We start from the raw sequence: 23,608 nt of genomic DNA, 5'->3' as shown, positions 1-23,608 counted from the left end.
ACAACATAAGAGTTGCTTAAAAATATAAATGGTTGAATGAATGTATGAATCCAGAGGTTTCAAACCTGGAAACATAAGTTTTTGTTAGCTGAGGGGGAGCAGGTATAATAGGTGTGTTTATTCTTAATATATTTGTTGCTCTTTGCCCTCACCTTTCCCATTTCTATAACTGCAAACATTACTAATAGCTCACAAAGGTTGAACATCCCTGTTTTAGTCACCTTTTACGTTGCTGTGACAAAAATACCTGACAAGAACAACTTACAGCAGGACAGATTTGTTTGGAGCTCTTCTTTTCAGAGGTTTCAATCTGTAGAGGACTAACTCCATTGCTCTGGGCCCCAGGTGAAGTAACACATCATAGGGGAAGGGCCCAGTGGAGGAAAGCTGTTCTGCTCTTGGCAGGGTCAGGAAGCAGAGAGAGCAGTAGTGGGGAGGAGGCTACAGAAAAGATACACCCTTCCAGGGCACAACCCCAGTGATCCACCTCCTCTGGTCATACCTCACATGCCTACAGTTACCACCTAGTCATTCAAACTAGGATGGAGTGATTAGGATATGGCTCGCATATTCCAATCATTCACCTCTGAACATTCCTGCATTAATACTGGACCTTTTGGGGAACACTTCATATCCAAACTATAATACGAAAATTGGAAATATTCAGATATCTGAAATTTCTTGAACACAGACATGATGCCACACGTGTAAAACTTCTACACTTAATCTCACTCTACAGGTGGCAATCAGACCTGCAGGTGCATTAAAAATATTGTATAAAATTACCTTCCAGCTGTATGTATAACGTATGTCTGAAACATACATGAATTCTGTGTTTAGGCTTGGATTCCACCCCGAAATACCTCATTATGTGTATGCAAATATTCCAAAATCCCCACCTCACCCCCAAAAATTCAAAATTGGAAACACTTCTGGTTTCCTAAACATTTTTGATAAGGATACTCTACCTATAATACTCTTCTACTTGAACCTTTCATATGTAAGTATGAAGAATTAGTAACACAAGGTTAAAATATTGTTTTAAAATTCTGATTTATAAAATGCCATTGAGGAAATATTCTAAATCTTGGTGGATCCTCTCATAGGAACAATCTGACATGGTTTAAAGACAAATTTTAAAGCAACTTTATTTTAGACATAAAGTAAAGGTTAACTGGTTAAATTAAAGAATGTCATTTAAAAAAATAAGATCTGATTTCATGGAATAGCCAGATCTGCTTTTAATGACAGTAGGCTTCTATGTTCTCATACCCCAGGCCCTTTAATATCATATTGCATTACAGAAAGTTCCAGCTATTTGAAGAATCTTTTGTAATAAAATATCCTCCTCTCCCCCAAAAAATTGTTTTTAAAGGTAAACATTTATTATAGCAATCATACATTGCTTAAGAAACTTCATTTAATAACATTAATGTATATCAGGGCAGTATGGATTTAATCTCTGTTTTTTTTTTTTTAAAGAAAATAGTACTTTTTTGAAGGAATTCCTTAAGTTATGGGGAAAGATTAACAATTATTAATCAAATAGAAAAACCTACTATCTGTCTTTTCCAGAAGGGAAAAATCTGTTTATGAAACAATAACAGAACATTTTAAATTCATCTTGAAAAGATCTTAAAGTTATATTTTCAAGATTTAATCTGGTTAGGGCTCAAGGAATTTGAAGAGAAAGGAGAAAGTAAATTTGTGGGAGAGAAGGGCTGAGCTGTTGACAGTGTGTTTTTATAAGCAATAAAATTATTACTAATGTAATAAGCATAAGAAGAATGGAAAAATTGTTTTGAATGGCTTAATAATAGAAGTAATTTCTGCCCATAAGTTTTTACTTAGACTTGCAGGAAATGCCTTCTCTCAAAGGCACAAATACATTTTCTTGTATTTAGCAGGGGCGCAAAAACAAGTTGTATAGTATCTTAATGAGTTTTAGAGGGCTTGGGAATTCATCAGTTAGCTGTGATATTTGACCTTTAACGTTCTTGGCCAACATGCCAATCTGGCACTTACAATATGTGCCACAGGAAGGAATGCTGCTATTAACAGGAAGTCTTTAGTTGGAATACTAAAAGCAGATTGAATTTCTTTGTTTTGCACTTAAATAATTTAGTTCCATGCAATTTTAAATAAAAAATTTAAAAAATATTTTTTGAAGCTTTAAAGGTCACAGAATTGTATTATTTTAAAAATCAAACTAAAAAGTGTTAGGTTTACAAAATAGTGGATATATTTACTCTAGTAAACATGTAAATATGTAGTTAACCAGAATCATTTTTTGAGGAGAGGTTGACAATCTTTAGAGATACTTTCTCTGTAATTACTTTGCATAGGAACAGATAAAACAGTTTGGTTCAATACTGAGGTCTTTTTATCAACATCCTAATTGTAACACTGGCCGTAATGTTTAGTAGTTACTACTGTGGACCTTGTGGAACTTCATTAGAGTTCCAGATTCCATTTTTTTTCTCTGTAGGTAGTACAAAACCAGAATTTTTTTGACTTATTTATAAATGTAGGTCTCATAAGTATTTTTCTTCTTCTATGAGGTTAAGTTTTTTTGAAGATATTTCAGTGAAAGATTAATTAAGACAATGCTTTCTTCATCTTTAGAAAATCATGTAATTAGCTTGCAGTGTTTTACTTTATATTAATGGAATATGTTTGTGCAGCTATTTCCTGCAAATGGAAGCTATTTTGAGGATTATTTATAAATGCTCCTTAGTCTTTACTGGGATTAACTGAAATTGTAGAAACACTGATTTTTTTTCTTGTAGCACAGAAACGGAAGTTCTCATTTTTCTCTGCTGACTTAGTTCAAATTTGGTAGCTCACTTTTTCTGTTATTAGTTACTGTAATATTTTTTTGAAGAGCTATAGATAACCTTTGTTGCTAAGATTATATGGTTAATAATAAGTTTGTCATTTGATCTTATATTATTTGTGTGGCATCTTTGGTAAAATAATTTACTTGAACCTTTGTTTCCTTGTCTGTAAATTGGTTGTAATAATATCACCTCACAGAGTTTTCTTTGCTGGAATACTTCATAGGTGGTGATGTATACATTGTATTGCATTGGTTCCAGAGACACAGAATGACTAATTTCTCTTTTTGTGATATTAAGATTGATCATGTACACAAATAAACAAGCAAACAAAAAACATTGATCATGGGTTCAGATGTCAGTGGGATTAATCAATTTATTAAGAAGTTCTCCATCAGCCTTTTTCTTTCCAAGTATTTTTTTTTTAGCTGTCAGTGGACCTTTTACTTTTATTTATATATGGTGCCAAGAATCAAACCAGGGCCTCACACATGCTAGACAAGCGCTCTACCACTGAGCCACAACCCCAGACGTTCATCAGCCTTTTTTTCTATGGCTGCCATTAGTGATAATTAACTAGATCCAGATTTCATTAGGTGCTAAAAATTGTGATTTTCAAATTCATTTATTTCTTCTGTATTAATGGAATTATATAATAATGAACTTCCGTTTATCAGTTATTTGGTTGCTGTTCATTTAGGAAAGATGAAACAAGCACTAGATCTTTCCATTCATTTACTATTTTCAGAATAATGAAATGGAACCCTAGCCACTTCTAGAGGTGATTAATGAGTTTTTATTTTCGGTGTCATTATGGACTCATGGATTTTTTTAATTTTAGTTCCGAGCTTTATTTGGATTTTGGATTTAACTAGTTTTTCATTAATATCCATTTTCTGTTCCAGGGTCTAATCCAAAATATCGCATTTCATTTAACTGATGCCTCCTTAGTCTTCTTGGGTTCTCTGCTAATTTCTCAGTCTTGTTTTTCATGACCTGGACAGTTTTGAAAAGAGTACATGTCAGATGTTTTGTAGGATGTTTCTTGAGTTGGATTTTGTCTGATATTTTTCTCATAATTAGACTGAACTTAATAGTTTTTGGAAAGCGTGCATATATCTTGTACAAGAAGGTACATGATACCCTTAATGACATTACTGGTAAGTTAACTTTTATCACTGAAAGTTTATCAGGCTTCTCTACTGTATAGTTACTGTTTTCCCCTTTCCATATTCTATTCTTTTGACAGGAGTAACCTACTTAACTCTTAAGAGGGGTAGGTGGGTTGAGCTTTACCTCCTGGAATGGGGAATATGCAGAATTCTATGAATATCTACATATTTTTCAGTGAAGAAGTTTTGTCTCTTATTTATTCTATAGTTCCTACCATATAGACTCCCATGTATTGTTATTTATATGCTTTGGTTTATAATCTATTATTAAGTCATTTGCTTTATTGTGCAAATTGTTTCAACTCTGGCCATAAGGAATTCTTTCAGTATGGCTCTCCATCTTTTTTTTTTTTTTTTAAGTAGTACCTTATTTTTTGATTACATGTTACTTTTTATGTTGTGTTGTATTTTCCCTGCCATAAAACCTTGAATCAACCTAGGATCAGTCATTTCCCCAAAGTGAACTTTGGACTTTAAGATTTGTTTTTCAATTAATTACTATGGTTATTGTTTTGATGTTTAAATTGTACCTTCTTTGGCCACTGGAATCCATTCAGGGTTAGTTCCCATTGTTTGCACTTTGCTTTCTAATGTGAGTTTATGTTCGGGCTCATTTTATGTATTTCCTATGTCAGCTCTGGAACCAATCACTTATCCAAGGATCACTGGTTCCTTTTAGTAGGGAAGTAGTATATGGGGATCACACACTTTTACTCTTTACTACTGGGTGGATTTTTGTTTCTAGACCTTTTTAATGGACATGTCTAGGAAATGTGTTTTTTGGAAACAATTTTATCATGAGTTTTTACTGTCGGGAATTTAAATTTAAGATTTCAAGTTTTTACTTTTGCTTTCTTAAAAAACATTTTAATTGTCATAAAATACACATAACATAAAGTTTGCCATCTTAAGCATTTTTATATGTATAGTTCTATAGCAAGTATGTTCACATTGTGCTACCATACTTTTTACTTTTTTTCATACTGGAAATCTGGTTTCTCTGGACAAGTATAAAACCATTCATTTGCTTTATATTACATAACTCATTTTTAAAATAGTACTATTAAGATAGTATTTATCATCATGACTGCTGAATAAAACAGAATTATTATTTCTATTATTTTTAGCTTAAGGTATTTCCCAGTCAGGAAGTACAATTATTGTGTTTAAAATTCACTTTGAATAATTTTGTCAAGTATGGCTAAGCCACTTGACATACACTTTGATTAGTTTGTTTCATTTTATTTTCCTACTGAAGGGATTGCTTATTCTAAATTTTGATTTAATTTTGTTTATAGGACATCCAGAAGATTCCAGAACCAAAGCTATAAAACAAATTCATTTAGAAAATTACTTCTGTCCCTGTCCCCTTCTGCTTTGTTTGTTCCCTTCCTCCCCCATAAATAAGCATTTTCATTAATTTTGTTGTATCCTTCCATTGTAACATTTTATGAGAATAATTACAAATCTGTCTTTATTTATACTCATCCTCCTTTTATATATATTGCTAGTTATCTGTTGCTGTTTAACATGTCGTTCCCAATCTCAGTGGTACAACAAACATTTATCATTTCAATTTATGTGGGTCAGTATGTAAAAAGTATCTTAGCTGGGTAATTCTGACTCGGGTCTCATGAAGTTGCAGTTCAGATGTCAGCTGGGGCTGTTGTCTGAAGTCTTTGCCAGGACTGTAAGATTAATATAAGGCTATTAACAGGAGGCGTCAGCTCTGGTTCAAGGCTTCATTCAGTTCCTCACTGCATGGGCTTTTCTTGACAGCTGGCTTCCCCCAGAATGAGTAATCGAACAAAGAGCAAGTGATCTTGACCAGGACAGAAGCTGCAGGGTATTTTATATCCTAATATCATAAGTCACATGCCATCCTTTCTGCCATAAACTATTGCTCACACCAGCAAGGGGTGAATGAATATTAGGGGGACAGGGATCCTGGGCCAAGGGCCACTCTGTGGGCTACGTACCACATATGTATAAGCTAGTATGTAATGCAGATTCTTTTTTCACATAATATTTCCTGAATATTACTCTAGGGCAGTAAAAAGAAATCATCATCATTCATTTTTAATGCAAAATATAGTATTCTTGTCTGGTCCTTGAATATAATCACAATCACCCAGTATCCTAAGAGTTGAGACTTAGATTATTTTTAGCCTTACATTACTATAGATAATGCTCCGATGACTAGCCTTATGCATTTGCTATTTTTGTGTGCTTTGTATTTAAGTGAATACACAGTTTTTAAAACCACCTGCCAATAACCTTATATATAACCTGCCAATAAACTTAGGTATCCTCCTTTAGAATCTTAGAATTTGAATTGAAGCTTTCACCTTAATTTTAAAGTTTTTTTCTGAATTATTTTTTGCTATTAGTGTTTTCATATACATAGCAATATAGTTGACAGACACACTACCTTTCTGATCTGGGCAAGGGATCCTTACTTGTTAACGTATTTAGGATTGCCAGTATAATTTCAGAACGTATGAAAAATGTTTGTTTTTCTATTCCTTTGCCTTAGTTTCTAGCCAAGCATAATTTTAAGAACTCCTCAAAGTTAGCTGGAAACCTTTGGACAAACAGATGTTTTGTTCTAGAATGATAGTCTTTCATACCTGAATGGTAACCCACCCAACCTTTTCTTATTTTGAATTTTCAGATGTATTCTAAATTTGGCAGTTGGAGCCTTGTGTGGCTTTTGACATTTTCTGTTGACACACTAAATTTTCATTTGAGTGTTATATCTTTGTATTGTTTAAGGACAAGTATCTAAATTTATATTAGAATTCTGTCTAGGCTATAAACATTATAAATATCTAGGAGTAACAGTAGAATGAACTGGAAACTGTCTTCTTCTCCTTCCTCTCTTACCACTACCACCATTGATTAAACCCAGGGGTTTGTACACATGCTAATGTAAGTACTTCATCACTGAGCTATGTTCATAGCTTTTTGTATTTTGTGTTTAGACTGGGTCTTGCTCAGTTTCTCAAGCTGGCTTCAACCTTGGAATCTTCCAGTCTCAGCTTCTCTAGTAGATGCAGATGGGGGTAGATTTGTGTGTGTGTGTGTGTGTGTGTGTCTAAAATCAAGTGACCGTATTTGTGCAGGTCTATTTCTAAGCTCTCTATTCACTGGTCTGTGTATATTACCTCCACTAATACCACACTGTCTTTGTTAATAGAGGTTATTTATTTAAACAGTTACTGTATACTATATTCCATAAACACTGTTCTAAGGAATTGAATGTGTCTCTGAATAAAACTAGGCTTCCTATCCTGTGGATCTTCCTCTTGAGATCAGAAAAATGATAGTCACTGTGGGATTCTTGTAGGATAAGGAAGAAGATCAAAATTATTTAATAATTGTACAGGTTAAAGTGATTTTTAAAAGGTAAAATACAGTAAGTGGAATCTGGAAATTATAAATTGCCATAGGGTAGTACGAGTGAATTTCATTGAGACTTTTTGTTTTGGTGGTACTGGGAATTGAAGTCAGGGATGCTCTACCACTGACCTATATCCCCAGCCCTTTATATTCTTTAAAAAAAAAATTATATAGTTGTGTCTGGATACAATGCCTTTATTTTATTTATTTTTATATGGTGCTAAAGATCAAACCCAGTGCCTCACACATGCTAGGAAAGTGCTACTGAGCTGCAGCCCCAGCCCATATTTTTTATTTTGAGACAAGGTCTTGCTAAGTTGCCCAGGTTGGCCTTGAACCTGCAATCCTTCTGCCTTAGCCTCCCAGATTGCTGGGTTACAGGCAAATGCTACCACATCTGGTGGTCACGGAAACATTTAAGAAAAGACCTGAAGAGAATGAATGAGTGAGCCAAGCAGCTCTCAGAAGAAAAAATGTTCTAGGAAGAATGAACAGTATCTACCATGTTTGAGAAGAGCAAGGAGGTGGGTGTAAAATGTGGCATAAAAATAGCAGCTTATGTTGGGCTGGAGATGTGGCTCAAGCGGTAGCGTGCTTGCCTGGCATGCGTGCGGCCCAGGTTCGATCCTTAGCACCACATACAAACAAAGATGTTGTGTCTGCCGAAAACTAAAAAAAAAAAAAATTAAAATTCTCTCTCTTTCTCTCTCTCTCTCTTTAAAAAAAAATAGCAGCTTATGTCAAAGAAGGAATGGAAATCTGATCAACAGTAGACATGAGATATCATTAGAAATAACTTTTACCAAGAAATGATAACAGTAAAGATAACTTGTACACAGAATCAAGGAAAAACTTAACTGAGCACAGCCTCTGTCACTAATCTTACAGATTTAAGATACTGAATTTTAACATGTATAGATTTATGTAATGCCAGCACAGTGAGTATATGGACATTTTCATCACTCCAAAAAATTTCCTTATGCTGCCTCTTTGTAATTCACTTCTGCCCTCACCTTTAGCTTCTAGCAGCCAGTCTTCTGTCCTAGTACATAGTCTTGCCTTTATAAGAGTCTCTCTCATATCTGTTCTTTTGAAGGATATGTAAATTGTTTCCACTTTTATGCAATTATAAGAACAGTCACTGAAAACATCCACATGTGGGTTTTTGTATGAAGGTGCATTTTCATTTCTCTATGGTAAATATTTAGTAATGACATTACTGTATTATATAACAGACTTTATAAGAAGTTTATAAAAGTGACTAAGCTGTTTTCTAGAGTGGTTGTAACATTTTTCCATTCCCACCAGCAGTGCATCAGAACCTGTCAGTTTTGTTTGGCTATTCTCATAGGTGTATACTGTCATCTTATTGTGGTTTTAATTTGCATTTATTTCCCTGGTGTCTGAGCATTTTTCCTCTGTTAATTTACCATCTATATGTCTTCTGTGGTGAAGTGCCTGTCAAAATCTTTTGCCCATTTTTTAAAAAATTGAGTTGTCTTCAAGTTGAGGGTTTTTTCCCCCTCCTTTCAATGTTAGAGTTCAAACCCAGGGCCTTGTGCATGCAAAACACTCTACCACCCAGCCCTTCATGTTGAATTTTGAGAGTCTTTCTGTAGTCTAAGATCTTTTGTGTAATGTATGATTTGCAGTATTTTTTCCCAGTTTATAGTTTGATTTTCCTAACAATGTCTTTCTCAGATGTCTGAGCATTTTAAATTTTGATGAAGTCCAGAGTGTCAGTATTTTTCCTTTATGGATTAAGCTTTTAGCGTCATGGTTCAGAACTCATTGCCTAAGGTCAGAAAGATTTATCTTGTTTTTTTTTTTAATTTTTAAAATTAATTCTTTTTAGATATGCATGACAGTAAAGTGTATTTTGACATATTATACATATGGTGTAATCTTGGTTTATCTTCTAATAGTTTTATAGTTTTGTCATTTAGATATATGATTCATTTTGAGTTAGTTTTTGTATAATTCGGGAGGTATGGATTGTGATGAGTACTTGTACATATGAATGTCCTGTTGTTCCAACATCTTTTTTGGGGGGGAAAAATGCCCTTCCTCTGTGAAGTTGCTTTTTTACCTTTTCAAAAAGTCAGTTGACCTTGTATATGTGGGTATGTTCCTGGATTTTTCATCTTGTTCCATCAATCTATTTGTCTGTTCTGTTGTCAGGAGTACACTGCCTGGATTACTGCATTGTATTTATTTATTTATTGGGCAGTGCAGAGGATCAGCTTTATTCTTAATTATTTCAAACCAAACCCAAAATGAGTAGAAGGAGAGAAGTGATAAATAAATAGAGACCAGAAGAATAATACAAAGAATCAATGAAACAAAGAATTGGTTATTTGAAAAAGTAAAAACTGACAAATCTTTAGCTAAGTTAATCAAAAGATAAAGAATACCCAAATAAGTGAAACTAGAGTGAAAAGGGAGACATTGCAGCAGATACTACAACTGAAATTCAAAGGATCACATAGGTATTTTTATGATCAAAATACCTGTCATAAACAACTTAGAGGAAGAACAGTTTATTTTGGTTCACAGTTGCATAGATTTCAGTCCATGCTCAGCCACTCCATTACTTTAGGCCTGAGGTGATGCAGAACGTTTGTCCACCTGCTGGCAGCCATGAAGGAGAGGTTTAGTGCCGCAGTCTGGGGGCGGGGGGGGGGGGGAGACAAGTAACTTTTGGAGGTCGATACAGCGGGAGCCGCTTTATTACAGGACACAGAAGTATATATACCCAACTAATTACACACCATTAGATAACTTAATTAACATCATTAGATACAGCAGTCAGTCATTAAGGAATCCTCATCATCCTAATGGCTTGTTGGCGTTACTTCACAAACCACTCCCTCTGGCAAAGTGCCAGGCGCCATCTTGACTTTTTTATGGACCCTAACAGGAGAGAGAGAGAAGGGGAAAAAATAACCTTCCAGGGGCACACCCCCAGTGATGGACTTCTTCCATTTAGATATTATTTCCTGCAGTTTGTATTACCTCCTCATATTGCCATCAGATTATGAATCTATCAATGGATTAATCCACTTATGAGGTCAGAACCCATGATCCAATCACATTCCCAAAGACAAAGGCCCCACTTCTTAACATCGCTGCATTGGGGATCAAACCTTAAACACATGAGCCTTTGGAGAACATTCCAAATCCAAACCATAACAAGTGCAGAATAGAGATCCCAGAAATGAACCAGCTAACTAATTCTTGATTTTTATCATTTAATTTCACATTTTATTCTCATTGTTGATAGAGAAAGGAAGAAATTATCAGTTACACTACTGTATTATTCTGTTGTTTTTCAGACAGAATTAGGATCCAGATTCTAATTGTTTTAATTGAGGATATGGATCAGAGTCAGAAAAGGTCAACCACAGCTGTTTTGGATTGGGGGCTCCTGTGAAAATGGAAGAAGCAGGATGGGGATTGCCCTTGGAGAGTTCATGTTCTAGGGCTCCCATCCAGGTATCTGAGGATCTCCATGAAGGTCACAGGAGCTCTTCAAAGGGAATGGGGATGTCACAGTCCTGTATATGGTACTCAGCAAGTGGGAGGTCAGCATCATCTTTACAAAAAGGACCTGAGAGGCCCTGTTGTCCTTTTATCTATATCCCAGGTCCTGTGTAGCTCCTCTCCGTAAGAACAAGGCAGTGGTTCATTCTTTGGTCTTGTTGGCTTCATGGATAGTCTGGGATAGATAGATCCTACAAACTTATTAGTGTAGGGGAATATTTTTTCCAAGTCTTCTTTATACCTCTCTGATTAAGACACTGAGCAGTTGCTTTTGACACTACAAGATTTTTATCCCTCACTCTGAGGTACATTTCACATTCAGGAAATTCCCATTCTTATATAAATTATGCTCCATTTTTGTATAAATATGTCAAAATATGCTCTACATGTATATCTAAAAAGATCAATAAAATTTTAAAAAAATACCAACTATTGCAGGAAACTCCAGATTTCCTGGTCACTTCACATTTTAACTAGCCTGAGAGCCTCCCTGGTTCCTGTTCCCCCCCATCCCTCCTTTAGTACCTGGGTATTTCTGGAAATTTCATTCTAAAGAGCTGCTTTCTCCATTTTTATTCCTGAGTTCTCCTGGGATTCTTTTCACTGCAGTCACAGGGCCTGTTTTGAGGTTTACAGAGAATTAGAACTTATTTTGCCTTAATGGAAACCAGGCGATTCAAGAGGTACTTGAGTATTGAAATATGTTCACTCCTCTCAGCTTCTGGCAGTCTGTCTAACCCACTGATTCTTGACAGAGGTACCAAAAACATACATTGGAGAGGAAGCCTTATCAACAAATGGTGCTAGGTATCCACGTGTAGAAGATTGAAACTAGACCCATCTATTATCTACAAAAATCAACTCAAAATGAATCAAAGGCCTTAATCTAAGACCTGAAAATTTGAAACTACTAGAAGAAAACAGGGGAAACACTTCAAGATAGTAGCATAGGCAGTGTTTTCCTGGATAGGACTCCAGCATTTCAGGGAACAAAAGCAAGGATTGACAAATGAGAGTACATCAAATTTAAAAGCTTCTGCATTGCAAAGGAAACAACAGAGCAAAGGAGTTTATAGTAGGAGAAAATATTTTCCAGCTTTTCATCTGATAAGAGGATTAACATTCAGAATTTATAAAAGAACTAAAAGAAAAAAATCTTAAGAAAACACGTATCTAATCATAAAAAAATGGGCAAATGACTTGAATAGACCTTTTCAAGAAAAGTACAAATGGCCCATAAATATCTGAGAAACACTTGTTAGATATAGTTATCAGTGAAATGCAAATCAAAACTACATTGAATTTTCATTTTGCCCCAGCTAGAATGGCTGTCTGTCTGTCTGTCTATGCATCTCTCTATGCTGGTGAGAATGTGGAGAAAAGGAATCCTTATAAACTGGTGATGGGAAGGTAAATTAATACAGCCCTTAGGAGAACAGTGTGGAGGTTCCTCAAAAAATTGAAAATAGAGTTGCCTACCATGTAATCAAGCTGTACTGTTCCAGGGTATATATCTGGAGGAAATGAAAGCATACCAAAAGATATTTGCTCACCCTTGTTTATTTCCAGTACTGTTTACAATAGCCAAAATATGGAATTAGCTGAAGTGCTTGTCAGCAGATGAATGGATAAAGAAAATATGGTGTATATATCCAATGGAGTATTACTGAACCATAAAGAGGAATGTAATCCTGTCATTTGCAAGAAAATAGATGGTACTGGGGGATAACATGTCAAGTGAAATGAGCTAGTCACAGAAGGACATGTGTCTTATGTTTTCTCTCATGTGGTAACTTAAAAAAAAACATACTGATGATCTGAAAATAGAAGAGGGACTATTGGAGGACTTGACTAGGAAGTAGGGGGACAGGAAAAGGATAGAAAGAAGAGTAGGTATCATCAATGCATGATTTGTGTAGTGGAAATGTCACAGTGAAACATAAATTTGCATAATTAATATGTTAATTATATTACACAATTATTTTGACTATTCTGGTTCTTTTATCTTTTGGTATACATTTTAAAGCCCATTTGTCTATTGTCTACCTATGTGTGCAAAAATTCCTTTGATTTTGATTGGAATTATCTTGAACATAAAGATTATTTCCAGATAATTGACATCTTAATTGTCTTGAATTTTCCAATCCATTAACATAATGGGTCTTCTTGTCATTTCTTTTGTCAGCGCTTTTATAGTTTTCAGCACAGAGATCCTGCATGTTTTGTTAATTTTTTTGTAAATATTTGATTTTGGTACCATGATTGATAAAGAAAATATGGTATATATACCTGATGGAGTGTTATTGAATCATAAAGAAAAATATAATCCTGTCAATTTGCAAGAAAATAGATTGTATCCAAGGATACCATGTTAAGTGAAAATGCTCGCCAGCCACAATAGATCTGAGATATTTAGTCCATTTTTGGAGCCACTTGTTACTTTGATAAGCTTCCTTAATAATTCTAGGGCACAGCCTGATTATTTAAGAAATTATAAACTCGGAATGACTTTATAAGTTTTATTTTTTTTTGCTGAAATGTCAAATATTAAATGATAAAAGATTTTCCTTTCTTTGCTTTTGCTTTTGCAGTCTGTGTACTTAAGTAGCTTCTTCACTACTAGTTAAATTTTCATAAGGCCTGATAATGGAAGCCTCAAACTGAAAAACCACACTAACGTCAAAGTCTAGTTCCTCCCTCATTTTGTAATTAAATAATGATATTGGCTAGTTTTATGAAAAACTTTATAATGTCATAATCATAAATTTTAACTGAAGAGATAATTTAATAACTGTTCTTTTCCTTTTTCCCATCAGGTATTGGGAGAGTTGCTGCTACATCTTTAGGAAATTTAACTAACCATGGGTCTGAAGATTTACCCCTTCCTCCTGGCTGGTCTGTGGACTGGACAATGAGAGGGAGAAAATATTATATCGATCATAATACAAACACAACTCATTGGAGCCATCCTCTTGAACGAGAAGGACTTCCTCCTGGATGGGAACGAGTTGAGTCATCAGAATTTGGAACTTATTATGTAGATCACACAAATAAAAAGGCTCAGTACAGACATCCTTGTGCTCCTAGGTAGAGTATCAATTTTATTTTCAACTTTTTGTTTTCAGATTGTCTTGTGTTAGATTTTGGACTTACAGTTTCATCAGAGGTAGGTATCCTGAAACTTGAGATTTAAGTCCTTATTTCTCAAAATTTGTGATAATTTTCTCTGAACTTATGTTTAGTGATGAATGACTTTAATAATTTTAAAAGTACTTTTTGTTTAAACAAGCTCAAAAAGAGGCTCAGTGTTCTTGTAATCAGATTGTTTTAATATGCCAGGATGTTTTTGTTAGATAGTCAGAAGTTGACATAAATAAGTAAAACATCTTTATAAATTCCTGTAAATAATTCATACCTACCTCTACCTCCTTAATCAAAATATTTTTGAATTTTATTCAATTTCAGACATGATTTTATGTAGTGTTGCTTACTGTTCCCAATTAAGAAAGTGAAAATTGAGACTGGACTAAATGTCTCAGATCTATTTAATCAATGTAGCTAATTATTCTATTTTGTCTGATACTGGGATTACCAGTCAATTGATTTGTTGCCACCGTTTTAGCCTTGTGCTAATACTGCAGCCAGTTATCACATGAGCACTTGAAATGTGATTAATCCAAATTGAGATGTGCTGTAAGTGTAAAATACACACTGGATTTCAAAGTACATATAAAGCTAGTAGTAGTTTAGTAATGAAGTGGCAAGTATTTCTCCTTAACTATAATTATAAAACTTCAAGAGCTGAGTCATAAGATTAAAAATGGGTAAAATGTCACCAGCATGTTGATAAATGTTACCTAGTATCATCTTGGATAATACAGGTTTTTGGTTATAGTACTACATTTGTGATTTTTTTTAAGAATCCTTAAAATCATTATGAAAATATATTTTAGTGGTATCACAGAGAAGGCTAAACTTTATCATTGATTCAGCTTTGAAAATCTTTTTTTCCTGTGATTCTCTTTAGTGGCATTTGGTCGGTTTTTTGAATGACAGGTTGTTCTCCCTTCAAAAGAACCAAACCTGGGCTGGAGTTGTGGCTCAGTAATAGAGCGCTTGCCTACTCAGCACCACATAAAAATAAATAAGTAATTAATGTTATGTCCATCTACAGCTGAAAAAATATATTTAAAAAAGAAAGGCAAAAAGAACCAAACCTGTCATTACCCTTTGCTATCACTAGGTTGCTGAGATATTTGTGGCCCAAATAACCACATTTGAGAGTCTACTTTTCTCTTCATCGGCATTATCCTTACAATATTATAGAATTTTTATGGTTGTCAAAGCATTTTCACAATTAATTAATTTGCTTCTTCCAGCATCTCTGAAGAAAATAGGAGGAAATAAACACTTCTTTCAGATCACATAAGTAGTAGTAACAGCAATTTGATTTCTTCTAAATCCTCAGTAGAGCTCTTGGTTGACATTAGCTCATTTAATCTGAGAATAATCATGTGTGGTATGAATTTATTATTTCACTTTTACAAATATAGTAAGCCGGAGCTTAGAGAAGTGAAGCAGTTTTGCCCACATTAATGACTCATAGTGGTCAAGCTGAAGTTTTAAAAACAAGTATATTTGACTTCAGAGCCTCAATTTTCTCTACTGCCAACTTGCAGTGTCAGTGAATGTTTCCCTTTGAACTTACTCATGAAAGAAAAGTTGAAGATAAATTTCAGTGCCATTTTGCACATTGTCTTTAAATTGTTAACCACAGTGTGGTGTCTTATTTTAATCCTGGTTTAGAAGCTATGGCCCTTTCTGATATACACATAAATTTTTATGTTTGGAGGAAGACTTTTTAAGTCCATGATTTAAAATAGGTTCTAGTCAATTCTAACTCCTATTCCTTCTCTTAAATTGATATTGTATCTGTCCCTGCTATACTACATTTCCCAGTTCTTCCCCTTCCCTCTTTTCAATCAACTGGAGGAAGAAAATCATTTTTTATTTGTAGAGAAGCTATCAACTGTTTCAATATAGATTTACAACTAATTACAAGTTATTAGAGAAATGTATGATTCTAGTTTTAAACCTTTATGTAAAGGCTATAGTTTATCCAATTTTTTTGTAACCTCCTTTGACACTGTCTTTGAAAAGATTAAATACCAGCCAGAAGACATACCCTAAAACTAGCAACACTCCCAATTTTCAAAGGAAGATGGATTTTTCTTCCTCATGGTAAAGAAAAGTTAGTATGGTAAAGAAAGCCATTCCTTGAAAGTAGTCAGTTTGGGCAAGAAGCACACTGAAATATGCAAAATTATTCTTTGTTCTTTATAATTTCTTGCTTAGTTTTAGGATTTGTATCTTAATGAATGTTTATTCTGTTTTCTTAGTGTACCTCGGTATGATCAACCCCCTCCTGTCACTTACCAGCCACAGCAAACTGAAAGAAATCAGTCTCTTCTGGTACCTGCAAATCCTTATCATACTGCAGAAATTCCTGACTGGCTTCAGGTTTATGCACGAGCCCCTGTGAAGTAAGTGAATATATAGCACAGATTTTTTAAAAAACATTATTTTAGTTACAGATGGACACACAGTATCTTTGTTTATTTTATTAATGTGTTTTTTTATGTGGTGCTGAGGCTTGAACACAGTGCCTCACATAAACACTTTACCACTGAGCCCCAGTCCCCAGCAGAGATTTTTTTTTTTAGGGGTCTCTGAGCTCTTTAACACAAGGAGTGCCATATTTTCTCTTAATAATATTGGGTCTATAAACATCATTTTATTTGAAGAAAGGATAGCAAGAGCTTACAAAACTTGAAAATCATTGATTAGAAATACTAGTTCTTCAAACATTTATTGAATCTTCACTTCTTTGTGTGAAGACTTCTATTAGGGATACAATAAGAAGCTTATGTTCTCATAGGAGATTAACTTGTAAAGTGATGCAGTACTTGTGATAAAAGTAAGGACCCAGGTAAGTGGTAAGTATATGGTTGAAACAAAGTAGGATATTCTGGGAGGTTACGATTTTTTGTTAGGAGTTATTAATTTATTTCAAATAAATAAATAAAATCTTAAACTACATGAATAACAAAAGTTATAGGAGACAACTTATATGCAAATGTCTTCATGTAGGCTAATTGAATATTTCTTGTAGTATCTCTCCAATTTATGTCCACAGGAGTTTCTGATTAAAGAGAACATAAAGTTTTCTATAAAGATATCATTATCTACTAGTAAATTTGCGTATCTCAATTAATTGAATAAAATTGGGAGGCCAAGAAAATATATTTACCTCGTGGTTTTCCATATTATGTTCTTGTTGTTCCTGATACACATACCTGAATTGGACAGAAACGTATTCCAAAGTGTCAAGCATAGGATGTGGCTCATACTACTCAGTATATGCTTCTTTTCACTTTTTAAAAAGCCTTATTATTTTTTTTAATTAGATAGACAATTCTTTTGGATTAAAATGGTAAATCAGTTATCAAAGAACCATTGGATAGGACATATTATAAATGGTTACTAAAAGCTGGGCATGGTGGTGCATGCTTGTAATCCCAGCAACTCTGGAGGCTGAGGCAGGAACATTACAAGTTCAAGGCCAGCCTCAGCAACTAAGTGAGGCCTTAAGCAACTTGGTGAGGCCCTGTCTTAAATAAAAAGGGCTAGGGGCATGGCTCAGTGGCAGAGTACTTCTAGGTCCAATCCTTAGTACCCGCCCCCCCAAAAAAAGTTACTAAAAATAAATTTGCTAGAAGTTGCAGTCAGAGCTTCCTGTTATGTCTATGCTACAATAGTTTGAGAGAAATAACTTTAATATCATATACCAATATGATATTATGTGACTTGCTTTAGTTTATGTTGTCTAATCTTAAAGGATATTAACATTTAAAACTACTACTCTAAAGCTTTTTGGTTTGTAGTTGTCTGCTTTTCTCAACTTTTTTGGACATTAAATGCTTTTTTTTTTTTTTTTAATTGGTTGTTCAAAACATTACACAGCTCATGACATATCATCTTCCATACATTTGATTCAAGTGGGTTATGAACTCCCATTTTTTACCCCAAATACAAGTTGCAGAATCACATCGGTTACACATACACATTTTTACATAATACCATATTAGTGACTGTTGTATTCTGCTACCTTTCCTATTCCCTACTATCCCCCCTCCCCTTCCCTCTCATCTTCCCTCTCTACCCCATCTGCTGTTGTTTAATTCTCTCCCTTGTTTTTTTTTTTCCCCTTTCCCCTCACAAACTCTTATATGAATTTTGTGTAACAATGAGGGTCTCCTTCCATTTCCATAGTTTCCCTTCTCTCTCCCTTTCTCTCCCGACACTCGTCTCTGTTTAATGTTAATCTTTTCCTCATGCTCTTCTTCCCTGTTCTGATCTTAGTTGCTCTCCTTATATCAAAGAAGACATTTGGCATTTGTTTTTTAAGGATTGGCTAGCTTCACTTAGCATAATCTGCTCTAATGCCATCCATTTCCCTGCAAAATCCATGATTTTGTCATTTTTTAGTTCTGCGTAATACTCCATTGTGTATAAATGCCACAGTTTTTTAATCCATTCATCTATTGAAGGGCATCTGGGTTGATTCCAAAGTCTAGCTATTGTGAATTGTGCTGCCATGATCATTGATGTGGCAGTATCCCTATAGTATGCTCTTTTAACGTCCTCAGGGAATAGACCGAGAAGGGCGATAGCTGGGTCAAATGGTGGTTCCATTCCCAGCTTTCCTAGGAATCTCCATACTGCTTTCCATATTGGCCGCACCAGTTTGCAGTTCCACCAGCAATGTACAAGTGTACCCTTTCCCCACATCCTCGCCAGCACTTATTGTTGCTTGACTTCATAATGGCTGCCAATCTTACTGGAGTGAGATGGTATCTTAGGGTGGTTTTGATTTGCATTTCTCTGACTGCTAGAGATGGTGAGCATTTTTTCATGTACTTATTGATAGATTGTATGTCCTCCTCTGAGAAGTGTCTGTTCAGGTCCTTCGCCCATTTGTTCATAGGGTTGTTTGTTATCTTGTTGTTTAATTTTTTGAGTTCTTTGTATATTCTGGATATTAGGGCTCTCTCTGAAGTGTGAGGAGTAAAGATTTGTTCCCAGGATGTAGGTTCCCTATTTACCTCTCTTATTGTTTCTCTTGCTGAGAAAAAACTTTTTAGTTTGAGTAAGACCCATTTGTTGATTCTAGTTATTAACCTTTGTGCTATGGGCGTCCTATTAAGGAATTTGGAGCCCGACCCCACAATGTGTAGATTGAAGCCAACTTTTTCTTCTATCAGGTGCAGAGTCTCTGATTTGATATCTAGGTCCTTGATCCATTTTGAATTTACTTTTGTGCATGGCGAGAGAAAGGGGTTCAGCTTCATTTTGTTGCATATGGATTTCCAGTTTTCCCAGCACCATTTGTTGAAGATGCTATCCTTTCTCCATTGCATGCTTTTAGCGCCTTTATCAAATATAAGAAAGTTGTAATTTTGTGGATTGGTCTCTGTGTCCTCTATTCTGTACCATTGATCCACCTGCCTGTTTTGGTACCAGTACCATGCTGTTTTTGTTACTATTGCTCTGTAGTACAGTTTGAAATCTGGTATCGCTATACCTCCCGATTCACACTTCCTGCTTAGAATTGCTTTTGCTATTCTGGGTCTTTTGTTTTTCCATATGAATTTCATGATAGCTTTATCTATTTCTACCAGAAATGCCGTTGGGATTTTGATTGGCATTGCGTTGAACCTGTAGAGAACTTTGGGTAATATCGCCATTTTGATGATGTTGGTTCTGCCTATCCATGAACAGGGTACATTTTTCCATCTTCTAAGATCTTCTTCTATCTCTCTCTTTAGGGTTCTGTAGTTTTCATTGTATAAATCTTTCACCTCTTTTGTTAGGTTGATTCCCAAGTATTTTATTTTTTTTGAGGATATTGTGAATGGGGTGGTTTTCCTCATTTCCATTTCAGAAGTTTTGTTACTGATATACAGGAATGCCTTTGATTTATGCGTGTTGATTTTATATCCTGCCACTTTGCTGAATTCATTTATCAGTTCTAGTAGTTTCTTTGTAGACCCTTTTGGGTCTTCTAAGTATAGGATCATATCGTCCGCAAATAGTGATATTTTAAGTTCTTCTTTTCCTATTTTTATGCCTTTAATTTCTTTTGTCTGTCTAATTGCTCTGGCTAGTATTTCAAGGACTAAATTAAATAGAAGTGGTGAGAGAGGGCATCCCTGTCTTGTTCCAGATTTTAGCGGGAATGCCTTCAGTTTTTCTCCATTTAGAATGATGCTAGCCTGAGGCTTAGCATATATAGCTTTTACAATGTTGAGGTAAGTTCCTGTTATCCCCAGTTTTTCTAGTGTTTTGAACATAAAAGGATGCTGTACTTTGTCGAATGCTTTTTCTGCATCTATCGAGACGATCATATGGTTCTTATCTTTAAGTCTATTGATGTGGTGAATAATATTTATTGATTTCCGTATATTGAACCAACCTTGCATCCCAGGGATGAATCCTACTTGATCATGGTGCACAATTTTTTTGATATGCTTTTGTATTCGATTCGCCAGGATTTTATTGAGAATTTTTGCATCTATGTTCATTAGAGATATTGGTCTGTAGTTTTCTTTTTTTGAAGTGTCTTTGTCTGGTTTCGGGATCAGGGTGATGTTGGCCTCATAGAATGAATTTGGAAGAGCTCCTTCTTTTTCTATTTCTTGAAATAGCTTGAAAAGTATTGGTAGTAATTCTTCTTTGAAGGTTTTGTAAAACTCCGCTGTATACCCATCTGGTCCAGGGCTTTTTTTGGTTGGTAGTCTTTGATGGCTTCTTCTATTTCTTCCTTTGTTATTGGTCTGTTTAAATTGTGTGTGTCTTCCTGACTCAATCTGGGCAGCTCATATGACTTAAGCATTAAATGCTTTTGCAAAAGATAAAAAGCCTTTTTAGGTTTGTTTGTTTTTTCATCTTTAAAATGAGAACATTTAATTAGAGTGTTGTCTCTGGATCTCAAAGTATAGTAATTGGTTGCATAGTTCAATCTCAGCATATGATTCACCTGTATTGAAAAAGAGCTAAAGATACATGTAAATAAATCTTTCAAGAGTTCTTTACCGTATTGTGGAGTCTTCTACCTTCTACTTGTTTTCTCATTTTTGAAAACTGTTTATTCTTTCTTGAGTTTTTCAATAGTAGGTTTTGCATTGAATTCCTCAGGAATTCTTAGCTAATGATGGTTTCTCTTCATTCCTCCTGTGTTTGTTCCTTGTATGCTGTTGTGAACATAATTCCTCTACTAGATCTATTAACATTAGTAACAAACATGACTTTGCCCCTTTTTGTGCATTATCATTTGCAAGCACAGTGTGGTCTGAAATATCCTTAAGTTGCTGACAGTTAACTCTGAATAAACTTACAAATACCACAGAATGCATTTTTCAGAGAAAAATTACATAGCTATCTATTTGAAATTGATGTTCATGGTTTAATATTAGTATTAGAATAATGGATACTTAAATGAGCATTCTTTAACTTGAAGTGAAATATTTTTCTCCCTTTCCTAAAAAATAGTTTATTTAGAGCTGGGTGTGGTGCATGCACCTGTAGTCCCAGCTACTCTGGATACTGAAGCAAAAGGATTGCTAGAGCTCAAGAGTTCAAGACCAACCTGGGCAACTTGTTGGAAACCTGACTCAAAAAGAAAGAAAAAAAATATATTGTTTTTAAATAGGAAGTTGATAACTCATTTATCTTTATAAAGTTTATAGTTTGTTTAGTTATAATGTAGTTAATGTTTATAAAAGACTAGTTTATTGCAATAAATACATGTTTATGCACGTGTTGTGAATATTATGTTTTAAAACAGATATGACCACATTCTGAAATGGGAACTCTTCCAGCTGGCTGACCTGGATACATACCAGGGAATGCTAAAGTTGCTCTTCATGAAAGAACTGGAACAGATTGTTAAAATGTATGAAGCTTATAGACAGGCTCTTCTCACTGAGCTTGAAAACCGCAAGCAGAGACAGCAGTGGTATGCCCAGCAACATGGCAAGAATTTTTAAGTTAACCTTTTAAGAATAAAATTTAATTTTTATAAGGGCTTTAAAATATTTTCACAGTTGAAAAAACTGCAAACAAATACTTCGGTTAATAAAGGCAGCTTACTTTTGGGAAGTTCTAATTTTACATATATTTTGTTATTAGAAATTTTCTTTTATTGAACAAAAGAAATGAATTTATTATTTTAAGAGTCAACATGATATGCTTTCAAATATTGCATATTAGGAAATTGCTTTGAATAATCTTGATGGAGAAATATGCAGAAAAAAATGTTACCATCGGATATTTAAAAGGAAATGATCACTTGGTAACTCCTTATAGCAGCAGTATCTTTCTTTAAGAAAGAGAAACTATGCAGTATTTTAAAAAGATGTTTATTGCTTTAGTGTGGAATGTTGTCCGAGTTGGATGATTTAAATTTTACCATGGTATAGTTCAAAATATAAAATAAGATTTGGAATCTTTATTGTGATAAATTCTGTATATGGCCCCCCCACACATACACAGCTAAATGTAAGGAACCCTTTTGAAGCATGTTGAGAAAAATCTTTTCAGGAATAAATTTAAGCAAGAAGCTTTAGCCTGTGTGGGGAAGGTATGTGCATCCCTCAAAAGTTGCTACTTGGTTTCATCCAGAGCTCTTAATTGGATTTAGCATGGCTCTGATGAGACAGTGTAGGGTTCCAAACGGCATAGTGCACTGCCTTCTGACAGACTGGGTTAAGCTGCCAAAAATGACAATCAGGGATTCAATAAGAAATCTTAGTCATTAAACCAATTTTATATTACCTTTTTTATCTTCTAAGTGTTTGTTACAAAACTTTATATATTTCCCTCCCATTTTCCTCCTGGTTTAATAGTTAAGACATTGTTCATAATTAGCACAGTAATTTGATTATAGACAAATTTATGATACTTCTAGCCTGTAAATCTCTAGAATTCTGTGAATTTCATAGCTCTTTAGATACCTGTATTGTAAATATGTAAATATATTTTTAGTTTAGATAGTCTTCCAAAATACAAGCACTCCTAGTTAGATATCAGTTTGAGTTATTGATAAAATGTTAAGTGTTTGATTTTATATAACAAGCTTATTAAATATATTTTTGTGGAAACTAAATGTGTGGTGTTTGAATCCATATTTTAGATATAAATATGATTGGTTTTTCCAATCAGAAGATCCATACTTCAAAGAAGCAATATAATGAAAGGTGTGTTGAAAAATTAAAAGTATGGCAAGTGGAATTTTTTTAATAAGAAAAGATAATTTACTGAGCTGTTATCAAATTTTTCCAATATGTAAGCTGATATATCTTATGAACTTATGCAACCTCCTATCTTAATTATTTCTTGTCACTTAGCCACTTATAAGACAAAGTCCGTTTGGACTTTGTAGATAAGAGCCATGAAGGATTCCTGGCTGCCCAACTTTGCAGGAATCCTAGCTGCTGCTCCCACGCAGGACACCCAGCCACTGCCCACTCACAGAACCTCCAGCTGCGACTCCTGTGTGGACCCCCATCTACCAACATGGGGCTCCCCCATCGC

General features: G+C 34.6%; 1 protein-coding gene across 1 annotated transcript in view; it reads left to right on the top strand.

Annotated features, from left to right (window-relative positions):
- Nucleotides 1–23,180, top strand: part of Sav1 (salvador family WW domain containing protein 1) — a 28,364-nt gene extending 5,184 nt beyond the window's left edge. Inside the window, exons 3-5 of the mRNA XM_046461712.2 lie at nt 13,771–14,041; nt 16,354–16,497; nt 21,861–23,180. Coding sequence (XP_046317668.1) covers nt 13,771–14,041; nt 16,354–16,497; nt 21,861–22,062 — 617 coding nt within the window. The 3' untranslated portion in view covers nt 22,063–23,180. The remainder of the gene's footprint in view (nt 1–13,770; nt 14,042–16,353; nt 16,498–21,860) is intronic.
- Nucleotides 23,181–23,608: the final 428 nt, after the last annotated feature.

Source organism: Marmota monax, unplaced genomic scaffold (assembly GCF_021218885.2).
Source record: "Marmota monax isolate L192 unplaced genomic scaffold, Marmota_monax_Labrador192_F-V1.1 WCK01_AAM20220418_F8-fsc00001, whole genome shotgun sequence".
Taxonomy (NCBI): domain Eukaryota; kingdom Metazoa; phylum Chordata; class Mammalia; order Rodentia; family Sciuridae; genus Marmota; species Marmota monax.
Note: the sequence above shows the minus strand (reverse complement) of the source record. Positions and strands in the feature narration are given on the sequence as shown.